At 37.7% G+C, this 16,237-nt stretch overlaps 1 protein-coding gene across 1 annotated transcript in view; it reads right to left on the minus strand.

Moving 5' to 3' along the window:
* The window catches only part of LOC123533608 (protein strawberry notch homolog 1-like), a 60,106-nt gene that overhangs the window by 14,482 nt on the left and 29,387 nt on the right, over positions 1–16,237 (minus strand). Inside the window, exons 8-26 of the mRNA XM_045315324.2 lie at positions 14,510–14,671; positions 13,143–13,384; positions 12,213–12,366; positions 11,790–11,972; positions 11,430–11,527; positions 11,039–11,184; positions 10,710–10,886; positions 10,203–10,394; positions 9,568–9,704; positions 7,622–7,750; positions 6,991–7,126; positions 5,846–5,958; positions 4,262–4,333; positions 3,590–3,686; positions 3,130–3,204; positions 2,371–2,517; positions 1,224–1,318; positions 710–802; positions 98–247 (exon numbers count right to left, since the gene is read on the minus strand). Coding sequence (XP_045171259.2) covers positions 98–247; positions 710–802; positions 1,224–1,318; positions 2,371–2,517; positions 3,130–3,204; positions 3,590–3,686; positions 4,262–4,333; positions 5,846–5,958; positions 6,991–7,126; positions 7,622–7,750; positions 9,568–9,704; positions 10,203–10,394; positions 10,710–10,886; positions 11,039–11,184; positions 11,430–11,527; positions 11,790–11,972; positions 12,213–12,366; positions 13,143–13,384; positions 14,510–14,671 — 2,598 coding nt within the window. The remainder of the gene's footprint in view (positions 1–97; positions 248–709; positions 803–1,223; positions 1,319–2,370; positions 2,518–3,129; positions 3,205–3,589; positions 3,687–4,261; positions 4,334–5,845; positions 5,959–6,990; positions 7,127–7,621; positions 7,751–9,567; positions 9,705–10,202; positions 10,395–10,709; positions 10,887–11,038; positions 11,185–11,429; positions 11,528–11,789; positions 11,973–12,212; positions 12,367–13,142; positions 13,385–14,509; positions 14,672–16,237) is intronic.

Below are 16,237 nucleotides of genomic sequence, written 5' to 3' on the forward strand. Positions count from 1 at the left end.
CTTTATAATAAATATACTGTCACATTATGAACAAATAATAAACAAGACTAAATCCGACCCAAACTATGGCATTAAATTCACATATCGAAAATGTTACCTTTTTATATTTCTTTTTAATTTCATCAAGAGTTTCCTGCCGAGGCTGCAGACCTGTGTTAGGTCTGTACACTGTATACAACTTTTCCTTCTTCTTATTATAGGCACCTTGGAATGCTGCTACAATGGCAAATCTACGTACTGACCGGTCCTGTAACATAACACATAAATCAATCCAGTTAACTTCAATATAAACTGAACCAAATTACATCAGAGCTCGAGGGTTGGAGGTCAGTCTCAGAATGCAATGATTTCATTGGTCAATTTCAAGATTAAGTTCAGAGCCCTCCAATTAGATGCTGCAGTGCTTTGAGAAAAAGAATGATTTTGAAAATGTTATCTTTTTACAACTTCATGAAAGTTAAGTTTCAAAAATTTACAAGTTGTGATGTGTAATAATCTTCAACTGTACTTGCTGCATGTTTTGCTTGTTTTGGGTTTAACACCGTTTTTCCAACAGTACTTCAGATATGTAACGGCAGGCAATTAACCTAACCAGTGATCCTGGATTCAGTACAAGTACAAACCTGTTAGTAACTGCAAACTTGCCCACATGAATCCGAGATGGAGGACAAAATGCATGGCCAAAACTTTCGATTGAAATATATGTTACCTGTAGTGAGAGATAGAAGCCATCATTGACACCTGTGTACTTGTGGTAGATATCAAAAGCTGATGGGAATGACATTCCTCTCTCTACTGAAACCTGCAAGTTAGAAAATATCAACTGTCACTTTATGTACTCTTCTTATACAATATACTGTCAAGACCTTTAATATTTTTTTGCATCAATTTTTGTGCTTTTGGCCAAAATGGCTACCTCATAGGGATCTGAATTTGGGAAAACGCAACCTGTATGGCTACACATACACATGAAATGGCAGCCTCTGTATGGCTACACATACACGTGAAATGGCAACCTCTGTATGGCTACACATACACATGAAATGGGAACCTCTGTATGGCTACACATACACGTGAAATGGCAACCTCTGTATGGCTACACATACACGTGAAATGGCAACCTCTGTATGGCTACACATACACGTGAAATCACAACCTCTTTATTGTTAAACAAATACAACTTAACCTCATAAATTACAACATCACATAGGAAGTACACTTACTGTGACAAGCACTGTCTTGGCAGTATTGGTGGCTGTATTGCCCACAAAAACTCTTGTCTCTAATTTCTTGACACTCTCACCTCCTGATCCAAGATCTGTGTGAAATACAGTATAATACTATAGATTGTACATTTCCATGCTTTAGTTTGTTTATTATATATTCCTGCTTTATTTTTTTTTTACTATATATTCAATAGCCATAACTGTGTTGAAGCAGGTGCATCTCATACTTAAGGTTTTATAAAATTACGCCATTTCATATATTCGAACTGTTTCAATTTCTCAAGACTTTTCTTTTGCCAACCCACACATAAACAATCTGTTGTAGCTTTAAATATGGGCCTAATGTGGAGTTCTGAATAAGTCATCAATAAAATGTTGCCTGCTAGAAGTCAAGTTATAATTAGTTACTACAAAGGTCTGGACACTGATTTAGCTACAGTCTGGTCTACAATTTTCAGCTGTCTGGATGAAATTGTCACATACTTGAAAGTTATTTATGACCTTTGACCCCTAAGCGTGACCTTGACCTTGAAGCGAGCCATCCAAAACATGACCTCTGCATGCTGTCGCAATGTGGTGAACATTTGCGCCAAGTTTCTTTAAAATCCTTCAAGCAGTTCAAGAGTTACAGCGCTCTGCATGTCGTCTTGATGTGGTGAACATTTGTGTCAACTTTCTTCGAAATCCTTCAAGGGGTTCAAGAGTTATAGGGCGGACACAAAATTGCTAACGGACTGACAGACAGACAACCGCGTCTTAACATAATACGTCCCTTCGGGCATATAAAATGTTACTTGAGCAGGCAAGTGACACACACAACATGGAAAAATATGACGTTTAAATAAAGGTTTTCCAATTTACAAACATGATGCAAGGATAAAAAATCTCTGTCTACCACTTCATCTTGACGGGAAAAATGAGACAAGTATAGATCTGTTACTTGTACAATACAGTCTGCACAGATTTACACTAAACAAAACTGCTTGAGCATAGATGGCACCAGTAATTCATGAAGTCCCCTGACTGCTTTTTTTTTATATATTTTATTTATATTGATCTCTCGAAACCTAGATAACTTGAGCATTTAGTCTAACCCCATTACAACCTCGAGCAATTGGCATTTAACTATTCATAAAAACTTTACCCATAATCCCCATATCCCAACGTCCGCTTCTCTTTGCCTCGAGGATAACTGCCTTCAGTGAACTGGAGAAGTACTTAAACAATGCGTTCTGTAAGGTCACCTCACAGCCCAGTATACGATTCAAAAACTTGCTGATGTTGTTGTAGTCTAAAACAGAATTTATGGTGAAGTAACTTGCATTGTAATTTTCAAAAATATCACAAACTAGTACATAAGCAAGTTTACTTATATCTTGACTAACTTTAAGACAATTTAAACACACCTGTCTGGATAGTATTATCTACAGGATATAAATGTGGTAAACATATTGAGGCAACAGTCCAACCCGCCCGCTTAGCTCAACAGGTAAGAGCGTTGGTCTACGGATCTCGGGATCGCGAGTTCGATTCTCGGGCGGGGCGCATGTTCTCCGTGACTATTTGATAAACGACATTGTGTCTGAAATCATTAGTCCTCCACCTCTGATTCATGTGGGGAAGTTGGCAGTTACTTGCGGAGAACAGGTTTGTACTGGTACAGAATCCAGGAATACTGGTTAGGTTAACTGCCCGCCGTTACATGACTGAAATACTGTTGAAAAACGGCGTTAAACCCAAAACAAACAAACAAAGCAACAGTCCAATCTAACTAAAACTTGATGGAAGAGTTTGCAGTCATACATAAATGTGAGAAAGCAATTTTCATCAGAAAAAACTCACAGGAAGATGGATGATTCGATGTGTAAAACAAAATATCTGAAACTACAAATCAAGCATTTACCTTTGTCAAGAATAGGAACAGATCCTGGTCTTTCTTGTACGACAATACCAACACCAACCATTGACCTCACAGCATCTATAACACAGTCAATTACAGGTAACAATTTCTATTAAACTGACGGTGAAATATGTGTTATACTACTCCTTCCATCTTCAATCATTTAGAAGAAAATGTCAAGTTACAGCATCCTAAGAATTTCTTATTCACCATGGAACTGAAGTATAATTAACGAGGTTATAAAACTTGAGGCTGTATGCCAAGACTGGTCTCTAAACTCAGACTTTATAACATACAACAATTTCTTGTCAAATTCTGAACCACTATAAACACACTTAAATATGGAAAACTGTTATCTAATCTTTCTATTCGACACGTTTGAAGACTTTTTTGCCAAAATACATGTAATCATAAAGGCAGTAGGTATTCCTAAACTAAATTTAATAATACCAAAATTCATTACCATCAAAGAAATTGCCTTTGTATTCCGGCAGTTCCACAAATCTCTGCTCGAACCCGCAAATAGTCTTCATAACTGACTCCAGTGCTAGTTTACCATACTGTAACACAAATAAGATGTTAAATATTTAAAACCTCTTTATCCTCAATATAAGAAACTTTTTCTCAGAAGTCACCACTGCTCATATGAAATATTTTGACATGTACAACTGTCTTATATTTATTTATTCATTTATTATCCTGTACAGATACATCAACCCAAACTTAACAGAAGTACTTGAATCAAAAGTGGCATTTTTTCGCTCATTCACATCAATCACCACTAAGAATATACAATTCTGTAGTCATCAAAAGAGATAGCAATTGAACACCTTTCATTTTGAACACATGTTATTTTAGCTTTAGTTTGTTTTCTCTGTGTAAGTAAGAACCACACATCAACCTGGTGCAGGATGGTTGACTGTCTTCCCAAACTGACACTGAGAACACACGCCTTGCCTGCAGATCCAAATTGAAACCTTGCAATACATGTCTTGTGTTCTTTTTTCTAAGCTAACCATGCAGGCTGGCAGTTTTGAAAAAACTCTCTTTGTATGTTACCAACTTCAGAAGACCATTTCTCAAACCATTACATGTTGCTATCTCTCAGAATGTATGTCACAAACTGGGTGTTTACCTTGTTATCAAAGTTGAATCTACTGAGATCTCTCGACTCTGTAGCTCTCCTGTCACCATGTGTTAATGCACCCTGAAAGATATCATTATATTCTATAACAGTGTACAGGGTTTTATTTCATACAGAACTTTATAACACAAACTTTTAGGTCAAGCCCTAGTTTGGTCAAGCAGTAGTTAACAGAAATGACCTCATTTAAACAACAGTCTTCAAAAGTTAAGATTAAATAAAAGTAATACGCTACACCTGAAATATGCCGAGTTATTATATCATACAAACTACCACTTCATGAAGATTATTAGAGCACTAAGCACAAACCCTGGTCCAGGAAAAATCTCTCAACATAAACACAAACCCTGGTCTAGGCAAAATCTCTGAATATAAGCACAAACCCTGGTCTAGGCAAAATCTCTGAATATAAGCACAAACCCTGGTCTAGGTAAAATCTCTCGATATAAGCACAAACCCTGGTTTAGGTAAAATCTCTCGATACAAGCACAAACCCTGGTCTAGGCAAAATCTCTCGATATAAGCACAAACCCTGGTTTAGGTAAAATCTCTTGATACAAGCACAAACCCTGGTCTAGGCAAAATCTCTCAATATAAGCACAAACCCTGGTTTAGGTAAAATCTTTCGATACAAGCACAAACCCTGGTCTAGGCAAAATCTCTCAATATAAGCATACAGTTGTTACTGAAATAGTGCTCAACAGTAAGTTGCAAGCAAAATTTTAACAGAATTTTCTAAATATTTAAGTCCATAACAGGCCATAATTTATATAAAATTTTACCAAAAGTTATCTAACTTAGTTATTTCAGTAGATTTGACGACTGGGAAGCCTTGTGCCGAGTTTCTATCCAATACATACAGTGATTACTGAGATATGATCCTGCACGAAAAACTTCAACAGAAGTGTGATGCTGACAACACTCATAAATGCAAGACCCTGTTGGGCAGAACAACTCCTGCTAGATCCAGTTGGGCAGAACAACTCCCGCTAGACCCAGTTGGGCAGAACAACTCTCGCTAGACCCACTTGGGCAGAACGACTCCCGCGAGACCCACTTGGGCAGAACAACTCTCGCTAGACCCACTTGGGCAGAACAACTCCCGCTAGACCCAGTTGGGCAGAACAACTCCCGCTAGATCCAGTTGGGCAGAACAACTCCCGCTAGACCCAGTTGGGCAGAACAACTCCCGCTAAACCCAGTTGGGCAGAACAACTCTCGCTAGACCCAGTTGGGCAGAACAACTCCCGCGAGACCCACTTGGGCAGAACAACTCTCGCTAGACCCACTTGGGCAGAACAACTCCCGCTAGATCCAGTTGGGCAGAACACATCCCGCTAGACCCAGTTGGGCAGAACAACTCCCGCGAGACCCAGCTGGGCAGAACAACTCCCACTAGATCCAGTTGGGCAGAACAACTCCCACTATTCTTCTTTAACACCACAATCATGATCTTGTATACACGTTTACACTCCTATCAAAACACTCCTTGAACATGACAATCACTGCAGACTGACGCTACAATTAGAGGGACAAGTTTTAAATATAATATTGTCTCAAAAGTACTTAACTTACCAAGCTCTCCAGTCTCTTAGCAACAGTAGAAGCAAATCTTTGTTCTCCAGCAAGCTCTGAGATCATAAACAGGTACTCTGGTGCCGATACTTGATTAGACCTATGGGTACGACCTGAAATTTTACAATTCAATACTCGAATACAACATATACTGTGATATTATTTCTTACTTAGGAAATTGAGTATTCTGAATAAAATATATATTAAATATGTGTATTTACAGATTTTTCTATCAACATAACTGTTTCATTCCTGATGATGTCATGTCAAAAGAAAGTGACATACATCCTCTTTTCAGTTTAAATGTCACAGTAAGATCCAGGCATAATAAGATTTCCACCCATATAAAACCGGATATTCCAAAAGACACAATATATTTTTCTTGTGTATAAGATTTAACATTGGCAAGGAAAGTGCACGCATTGCTGGCTAGGGACTCACAGTACTCTGATGACCAACAATCTAAAAGCTAGGGACTCACAGTACTCTGATGACATTTAAAGTGCAGGCATTGCTGGCCAACAAACAAAAAGTTAGGGACTCACAGTACTCTGATGACATTTAAAGTGCAGGCATTGCTGGCCAACAAACAAAAAGTTAGGGACTCACAGTACTCTGATGACATTTAAAGTGCAGGCATTGCTGGCCAACAAACTAAAAGTTAGGGACTCACAGTACTCTGATGACATTTAAAGTGCAGGCATTGCTGGCCAACAAACAAAAAGCTAGGGACTCACAGTACTCTGATGACCAACAAACAAAAAGCTAGGGATTCACAATACTCTGATGACAAACAAACTAAACGCTAGGGACTCACAGTACTCTGATGACCAACAAACAAAAAGCTAGGGACTCACAATACTCTGATGACCAACAAACAAAAAGCTAGGGACTCACAATACTCTGATGACCAACAAACTAAACGCTAGGGACTCACAGTACTCTGATGACCAACAAACAAAAAGCTAGGGACTCACAATACTCTGATGACCAACAAACTAAACGCTAGGGACTCACAGTACTCTGATGACCAACAAACTAAACGCTAGGGACTCACAATACTCTGATGACCAACAAACTAAACGCTAGGGACTCATAGTAGTCTTGATGACATTTAAAGAACAGGATTGTAAAGGAACACTTACCAAACTGTTGAATAGCTCTGTCAGCACTCCAGGGTAGTTCTAGCGTGATATGAACTCTTCGTCGCTGGTTAAGGGCACGCCTGTCTGCTTGTAATGATATACCTGAACTAGCTGCCTCAGATATGATAGCTATGTTCTGTAAAATAACAGTCACTTTCTTACAATACAAATTCCTTATTTTAAAGAACATCTCTGAGGAGATACAAGTTTTACACAATCTATTTGTTAAGAAACCATTACTGCACTCTAAAGGGAGAAGTGGTATAGTAGTTATGTTGGCCACTCGGCTCGGAGGTTGGGAGATTGTGCTTGACTGGGGTCACAACCATACCTTTAGACACCAGTACCAGATTATCCTTGAAGCGAACTCCAAGCTTCAAGCTGTCATCAAAATAAAGCTAAAATAATTAAGTTTAAACTCAAATTGTTTATACTGGACTCATAGATGGCATAGTGACCTAAACAACTCTACAACAGAGAGAATTATTATGAACATTGCCTTGATCATGGAAAATGAATTTATAATCCAAAGAATGGTCATCCTTAGATACCACTACTACCACAGGAGGTCTCTCTAGAGAAAAACAAGGAAGATAATATATATATCAACATTCATAAGACGTAAACTTACCTTCTCCCCATCCATGAATCTCTGTTTCTCTGTAAGGTTGAGGATTTCCAGTGGTACATCATTTTCACTACGTGACTCATAGCTGATTCCTTCATCTGTGCACACTACACGGCCCTTTCTACCTGTCATCTAGAATAGATATAACAGACATCATTACTTTGTCTAACAAGAGCTGTCGGATGACAGCGCGCTCGACTATTCAAAGAATTGATTGAAGAATGGGGTCAAAATATTTCCATAGATTTTCAGACAAAAGAAAAAAATGGATTAAACAAAAAATGTTCCTGTATTTGTGGATTTCGATTAGTCTTGCACTAAATGGCAATGTGTGACCATGATGGCAAATATGTTAAGTTATACGTTAGGCAAAATATGGACTTGTATGAAAAATTTAACTAATTTCCAAGTCCAAAAAGGGTCATAGTTCAGTCAAAATAGTTGACAGAGTTATGTACACTTGCCTACAGATGGAAATCATGTTGATATACTAGTGTTAAGTTTCAAAGTCACAGTTCAAATAGTTTTGACAAAAATTTCAAAGTCCAAAAAGGGCCATAATTCAGCCAAAATAGTTGTCAGAGTAATGTACTCTTGCCTACAGATGGAAATCATAATGATAAACAAGTGTTTAAAGTTTAAAAGCCATATGTCAAATAGTCTTGACAAAACATGGACATATACGAAAACAGAACCAATTTCCAAGTTCAAAAAGGGCCATAATTCAGCCAAAATAGATGACAAGAGCTATGTACTCTTGCCTATTGATAGAGACTATAACACTGAACAAGATATAAAAGTTTCAAAGCCATATGTCAAACATTTTACACAAAATATAAACTGGTACGAAAAACTTAACCAAGATTTATAAGTCAGAAGGGGCCATAATTCAGCCAAAATGCTTGATTGAGTTATGTACTCTTGCCTACAACTGGACATGGTGATGGCAAACATGTGTTGAAAGTTTCAAAGCTTTATCTCAAAAGACTTTGTCAAAATGCAGACTGGTACGAAAAACTTAACCAAGATTTCTAAGTCAAAAAGGGGCAATAATTAAAACCAAAATGCTTGATGAAGTTATGTACTCTTGCCTACAACTGAACATGGTGAAAGTTTCAAAGCTTTATCTCAAAAGACTTTGTCAAAATATGAACTGGTATGAAAAACTTAACCAAGATTTCTAAGTAAAAAGGGGCCATAATTCAGTCAAAATGCTTGACAGAGTTATGTACTCTTGCCTATAACTGGACATGGTGATGGTAAACAAGTGTTGAAAGTTTCAAAGCTTTATCTCAAGACTTTCTCAAAATGTGGACTGGTACGAAAAACTTAACCAGGGTGTGACGCTGACACCGATGCCGATGCCGTGGTGAGTAGGATAGCTCTACTTATTCTTCGAATAGTCGAGCTAAAAAGGTCTCTGCAAAAGGATTCATATACCTCCCTTTCATAACAAAATATAAGTTAGCAGTAGTAACGACGAATAAAGATACAACATGTTAATTATGTTAAACCTTCAGCCTAACATTTACACAGCACGCTCTTGAACAAATCCTTACGGTCTAAAACTTACCAAATTATCAGTTCCCCCTAGATTGTCAGTGAGCTATGAAGCTTACCTCAACAACATTATCAGTTACCCAAAGATCATCAACGAGCTGGTCTAAAGCTTACCTCAGCCACATTATCAGTTACCCAAAGATCATCAACGAGCTGGTCTAAAGCTTACCTCAGCAACATTATCAGTTACCCAAAGATCATCAACGAGCTGGTCTAAAGCTTACCTCAGCAACATTATCAGTTACCCAAAGATCATCAACGAGCTGGTCTAAAGCTTACCTCAGCAACATTATCAGTTACCCAAAGATCATCAATGAGCTGGTCTTAAGCTTACCTCAGCAACATTATCAGTTACCAAAAGATCATCAATGAGCTCGTCTTAAGCTTACCTCAGCAACATTATCAGTTCCCCCTAGATCATCAATGAGCTGGTCTAGTGTATTTGCAGGTAATTTCCCACCAAGTAATTCTATCCGTTCCATTAACTCTCTCTTCATCTGGAATGCCTTGTCTATTGCATCACCACCTTGAAATTACAATTTGAAAGACAACTGTCAGTTTCAAATGTTTTATTCACAAAATCCGTTTACCATGAGGAAGAACCCAGGTGTCTCTCCAGGTTCTGTTTCAGGCACCTGTATAGAACCTCCCACTTTCTGTAAGCCAGCTTGATAGCTTCCTTTTGAGTTCTACACCCAAGCGAAATTTCGAAGCCACATTCGTGACGCAAGTGATTCTTGATCAATGACTTTTATCACTCAGCTAGAGAAGCTCCCCCCCCCCACCCCACCATCCCCCACCATTTCTCCATATTTCAGTAAATATCACTGTGTCTGAAGTCTGTTGTTGGCTTAATCTTTCTAAAAGTCTAATAAACTGACTGAAATTGCTGATAAATAGAGATAAACAAAGAAATACAGTTCCTTTATAAATTCATTTGTCCTAAGGTCCTACATAAAGATTTTGACACTAATATATTCTCAAATGTGTTCAAAAGAAAGTAAGCTTATTTTGGCTGACTTACTTGGATTTCCGTTGGTGTTTGCACCATTAGAACTTTGGTTATTTTTATTGAGTAGACCAGCTGCAGCTAGGGCACTTGTAAATTCCTCATCTTCATCCTTCTTTTCTTTCTCTTTCTTCTTCTTTTTCTCTTTTTTCTTCTTTTCTTTCACTTTTGATTTTACTTTCGCTTTTGACTTCTTTAACCATGGATCTAAAATGTACAGATCAGTAATGGCATCAAAGACAAAGAGCAATTCTCGAATAACAGGAGATGGCAGGAAATAACCAAACAAACTTCATTCATTGGTTCCATATACTTCTCTTATATTATGTATAATGTTTTGATGGGCTTAGAATAACATACTTTCCAGTTTTTAAGGTTTTGATGCAGACTCCAGATTTTCCTACATGAATTATCTCAGACCAAGGCGGAAACTGAAACCCTGTTCGTGCAGCATTTTAAACAAAGGTACTGGCAGCCAACAAAGTAAAATCTCACTAGTGATAGCACAGAAATCTTACAAACCTTCATCACTATCAGATCCGCTTCCAAAGGGGTTGAAATTATCGTTGTCCTCAGAATCATCATCGTCATCAGACGTGTCACTGAGACCAAAGTCTAACTCACTCTCCTCACTGTCTGACGACGAGTCCGCGTCTGAGTCTCCCTTGGATTTTTTTGCTGCATTACCAGATGCTTGCTCTGAAACACGAAAAATTTCTAGTTAGTAGTTAAATACTGAAATGTACCTATGGTAATATATAAGACTGTAAAATCCACAAGATTAAATCCGTAAGAGCATTAAAAATTGGAATATGACCAAAACATGGCTATAAAATCAGCTCTAAGGTTACCTTTTTTCCTCTTGTTGCTGCCTGGCATAGAGGAGTTACTGTCTTCATTGTTATATACCGAGTTGTTGCCGAGACCAAAAATATCGAAGAATTTTTTCCTGTCTGGTGCTGGGAAATGTTTCTCTACCACAGTCTGTATCACACCTCTATAATGTGATAAAATATATGTACTGTCCAAAAAAACGTCAGTCAACTACACAACAACATGTATCAAAGTGAGGGATGGTTAAAAACCATTTATTTCTTAATAAGGTATTCCTAGTGTTATAGTTTATATTCTTTTCCAAAAAAAAAAAAATCAAGCCATGTTAAAATAGTTTTTCACAATATATTAGTGAAAATAGTTAAAGACCCTATATTCTGACCTACAACACACAAACAGTAAACTTACTTAGCAGTTGATACAAAATCGTTCAGTTCTCCACCCATTTCCTCTAACTGTTCCAGAGTCCGTGCCTCACCAGTTGACTGTAGGCCTATCACAACACACTGAAATTTACAACATGCAAGTAAAATGTCATATTTTAACAGGTATACAAATTATAACACATATATAAAAAAATTCAACATTGAACGTTTTCAATTACCTTCAAGCATGATTAAAAAAATTTCCTTGTATGTCTAAAATATGTTCAAAAACTCTTTCTAAAAGAAGGGGAAAAAGTAACTGTACTCTACCAGTTTTCTTAAACTGTATTAAACATCTGGAAGGATTAACCCTTTAAATGATATGTGTAAAGACAAAGCAAACCTTGCCATCTCGAATAGCTTCCCTTGCCAATCGTACACAATGTGGCACTTTGGCTGATATACACAGGTACTTGAAGAATCGTTGATGAGCTGACCAGAACTGTCCCCACATACTCTTTCTAAGACGATGATCAGCATCCACCAGGTCTGCTGCCGACTGGAACATTTCTCTTGCATCTACCCACTGTCAAGATAATTACCACATATTTATTCTAATGGCATACTGCAAAAATGTTGAACAATTTAATGAAGTTCATTTAAATCTGATCTATGAGCATGAAAAAAAATTGCCGAGAAACCCTTCACTGAAGCTCTAAAAATTACAACTGTCTTCTTATACAGCATGCTTCATTTCAACTGTAACAGAAATACCCATGGTTAGTGCTTAGGAATTCATAGTCTATAAAATACAAATATAAAGTACCAATTGCACTGCTTCATTGTACATCTTGACAAACTCCTTGTCTATTGGGATTTCCTCAATTTTGAATGTGACACCTTTAAAACTGAGTTGCCTGGCGATATACATCCCTCGTAACTTCATATCCATGGCAACCAACTCCATAGCACCTACACCCCTACAACAATAAATACAACTTTTGCTATTTTCATGGATAAACTATATACACCACTAATGTCAATGTACCATAAATTATCATTTTTTCTAGTTTACACAGATTTTACTTTGTTTGTAAAACAAGTTCTAAGACTCCCTGCCTGGAATTGAACCAAAACCTCCTGCACTTTAAGTGGATGCTCTACCATTAGGAACTGAGGCAATTGCAGCTTTCAATGATAAACAGATTTACACTTTTCTCAAAGCCATCGAAAGACTTAACACCACTACATTCTACAGCTTTATAAAATTAAACAGAAAAGAAAACAATTTATTTTTCCACTTAGGGCACAGGTGCAAAATCATCTAACACTTTTAAGATTTTCTTTTAAATAAACAAAGAAGAATTTTACGTGTACTGTCTTGTCGATTAAAACATGTTTTGCAAAATGACCTACTTTTAACTTTTCTGCCTAAAAAAGGATTCCAGATTAGTATCTCTTCCTGGTGTAATTTTGAACGTGTTAGAATGGAAATAATTTTTTTAGTTTTGCGTGCTTTGTTGGCAAATAAAACACTTCTTTTGTTCAGATGCGTCGTAATTAATCACTCAGGCCTTCGGCCTTTGTGATTAAATTACTATGCATCTGAACTCAAAACAGTGTTTTATTTGCCAACAAAGCAGGCAAAACTAAAATCTATTTCCCAATTATCTCAAACAGAGGTTACATTTATAAACTGGAATTTATAAATAACTGAACTTATTTTGTAATGATACAGCTGAAGATTGTTTTTTACCTTTTTTCAACAGCTTGTATAAAATCATTGAACTCTGGGAATGGTGTTCCCTGTCCCCAGAGACCTAGCCTCGTCATGTAGGCCATGTTCCTGGGCTCCGAGGCACCTGTAGCACTGGCATAAACCACACGGGCTTTCGGCAAGCGCTTCTGTAACTCTAACACTGTCTGACCTGTCTTTGTAGGTTTGCTGGACCCTACTGGGCACAGGTTCTTTGCTTTGTGACATTCATCAAATACTATCTGTTTACTTGTTAAGGTTTACAAGGTTATTCATGTTGGAGCTACTTGATTTTTGTTACATGTTACGTCATATGGAGATTTTCCAGCTTTTATGGTGGAGGATTTTATTCTTCTTTTCAGTTTAATGATGTTTTTTAACAGTATTTCATTTATGTAACACAAGGCAGTAAACCTAACCAGTGTTCCTGGATTCTGTACCAGTACAAACCAGTAACCGTAAACTTCCCCACATGTATCAGAGGTTTTGTTTGTTTGTTTTGGGGTTAATGCCATTTTTCAACAGTATTTCAGTCATGTAATGGCAGGCAGTTAACCTAACCAGTGTTCCTGGATTCTGTACCAGTACAAACCTGTTCTCGGCAACTGCCAACTTCCCTACTTGAATTATCAGAGGTGGAGGACGAATGATGTCAGACACAATGTCTTTTATCAAATCTCGCGACCCCGCGATCCGTAGACCAATGCTCTCCCTACTGAGCTAAGCAGGCGGGCTATGAATCAGAGGTGGAGGACGAATGATTTCAGACACATTGTCTTTTATCAAATCGTCATGGAGAACATACGCCTCGCTCCAGGATTGAATTCACAACCCCACAATCTGTAGATCAGCGCTCTCCCTACTGAGATAAGTGGGCAATCTTAATGGTGGAGGTAGGCCCCAAGTTGCCCTTACAAGCATTTTTTCAAGGCATAAGGGGCACTTGAGTAGAACCACTGACATTCCACAAGTCAGCTGGATGACCTTTTCAAATGATTATAATGAGCACTGCCTGAACACACAGTGGTACTGTGTGACTGTGAGGTAATCTGTAACTGAATACAACCTATGTTTACAACTTTCATAAAGCTTTTTAACTTGTTTATGCTAATGGTTAGTATCTTTGGGCACATGTTTGTTTTATATTCGTGTTGTGTTTGTATGCCTGAATTTGAAAGGCACCCAGGGTGAATGAACGCCTCACATGAAAGACTTCAATCACAGCAAGGCTTGAATAAAAGGCTGTGATTGCGAGTGATTTAAAACTCTATAGTGAAGATCTTGGAACTCCAGGCATTGGAAAGGAACAAATTTAAATGAAAATGAACCTTAAGATCTTTTGTATATACTTTCATCTGAAAGGATACAACTCCATCGAACTCCTTCCCACACCACTTGATCAGCTGTTTGAAGCGAGTCTTGTACTTTCCACCAGAATGACTTTCACCAATCAATGAAGAATAAGTAGCGAATATTACACCCTTTTTTACATGGCCGTTCTCTTTTCCCGATATTTTTGCATACTTAAACTGTAAAAGAAACAATATTGTTACTGTTATATTTGACAGTTTTAAACTGCAACAAGGCTCATTCTTATCTCAAGTGAATACATAGTTAAACTGTAAGTGTTGTAGCCATGGTAATGTTTCTGTAAACCTGTAAACTATAATATGAAATAAGGCACCAGGCCTCGACCTTAACTTTTTTCAGCAGTTGCCAGCAGGTCCACCAACTGCTAAAATCTAGTAGACTTGCTCAGACTTTAGTGGACCTCCAATTCTATCACATAAATTTTGATGTTGTAGACGTCATAACTTCATATGACTCAAAGCAACAGGACTTATTTCTAAAATAATTAAAAATGGAAGACAGTAGCAATCTGTTATCCCGAAAAATAATTATTTTGAAAAGTGTCCCAAAATATGGAAACAATAATCATCATCCTCCCGACCCGTGTTGAAAGTGAAAAAAGAAAACATCAACAATTAATTATCGGTAATTATTCTGATGATAAACTAAGTAATTGGCCTTGTTTTCATCTTCAATTAACACCCTCTCAAAGAGCTAAAAGAAGTGTGTCGGTTATTGTGGCATCTGAAGCGGAGATCAAAGCGGTATAGTTTCCCCGAGATCGTCATGGTATTACGTCATGTTTTCGCGCCATGTGACACATCACTGTCTGGTCGTACTTTCTCGATTCCTTTAATTGTTGAGAAGAAATCAGTAAAAAAGTTTTTTCTTTAATTTTTTAAAAGCGAATGTGCAATATCCCGAATAAACTGACATGTAAATGTGTCAAACCGTGAACGATGATAGTGGATGTCCTACCTCTGTGACCTTTTTGCCCTCAAGAAATTTACATTATTGTTTGAGAAGAATATCTAACAAAGTGTTGTGTCTCAATTTGGTAAATACCACGTAAAAACCACTCGCCCGATCGGTGGAGTAGTCCATTCGTGCTCTCCTGACTTTAACTCGCCAATACTTATAACGGTAGAATGCCGTACTTAAGGCAAAATCAACTTTCGTTTTGTGAATTCGCCGATATGGGTACGATCCCCCCCCCCCATTTGTTTACTCTTAAGGGTTTTATTTTATTTGCAGACCGTGACTGAAAATTGGTTGACCGTTGGTCTACCCAACTTTTGATAGTTAGTGGACCTGCCGATATTTTGGTTTCGTCGGTCCAACGGTCCACCGCTAAGGTCGAGGCCTGGGCACTGCCTCAATCAGGAATAGATCTGACTTCAACTCATCCCATAACATTTGAAAAGAACTGTCTAATGATGGCACGGACCGAAGCACACATTTTTCTAGTCGACAGTAAATATCTCATTCGGTATATCACATATTACCGTAGAGAGATCGATCCCAATTTTCGACGCTTTGCACAGGATCAATTCCCTATCAATTCAAAGGTGGATTTTGGAAAAAAAACAACACTGCCCATATTTGTACTGATGTGTAAGATGTTGAGGTTCGGACAAGGTATGTGGACGCTTACTAGGCACAAGGAAAAAGCATCTTCTTCCAAAAAATCTGGTCAGACGCTCTGTGCACGTGCCGGAAGTACACATTTTTTAATTTGATAGTAT

Source organism: Mercenaria mercenaria, chromosome 12 (assembly GCF_021730395.1).
Source record: "Mercenaria mercenaria strain notata chromosome 12, MADL_Memer_1, whole genome shotgun sequence".
Classification (NCBI taxonomy): Eukaryota; Metazoa; Mollusca; class Bivalvia; order Venerida; family Veneridae; genus Mercenaria; species Mercenaria mercenaria.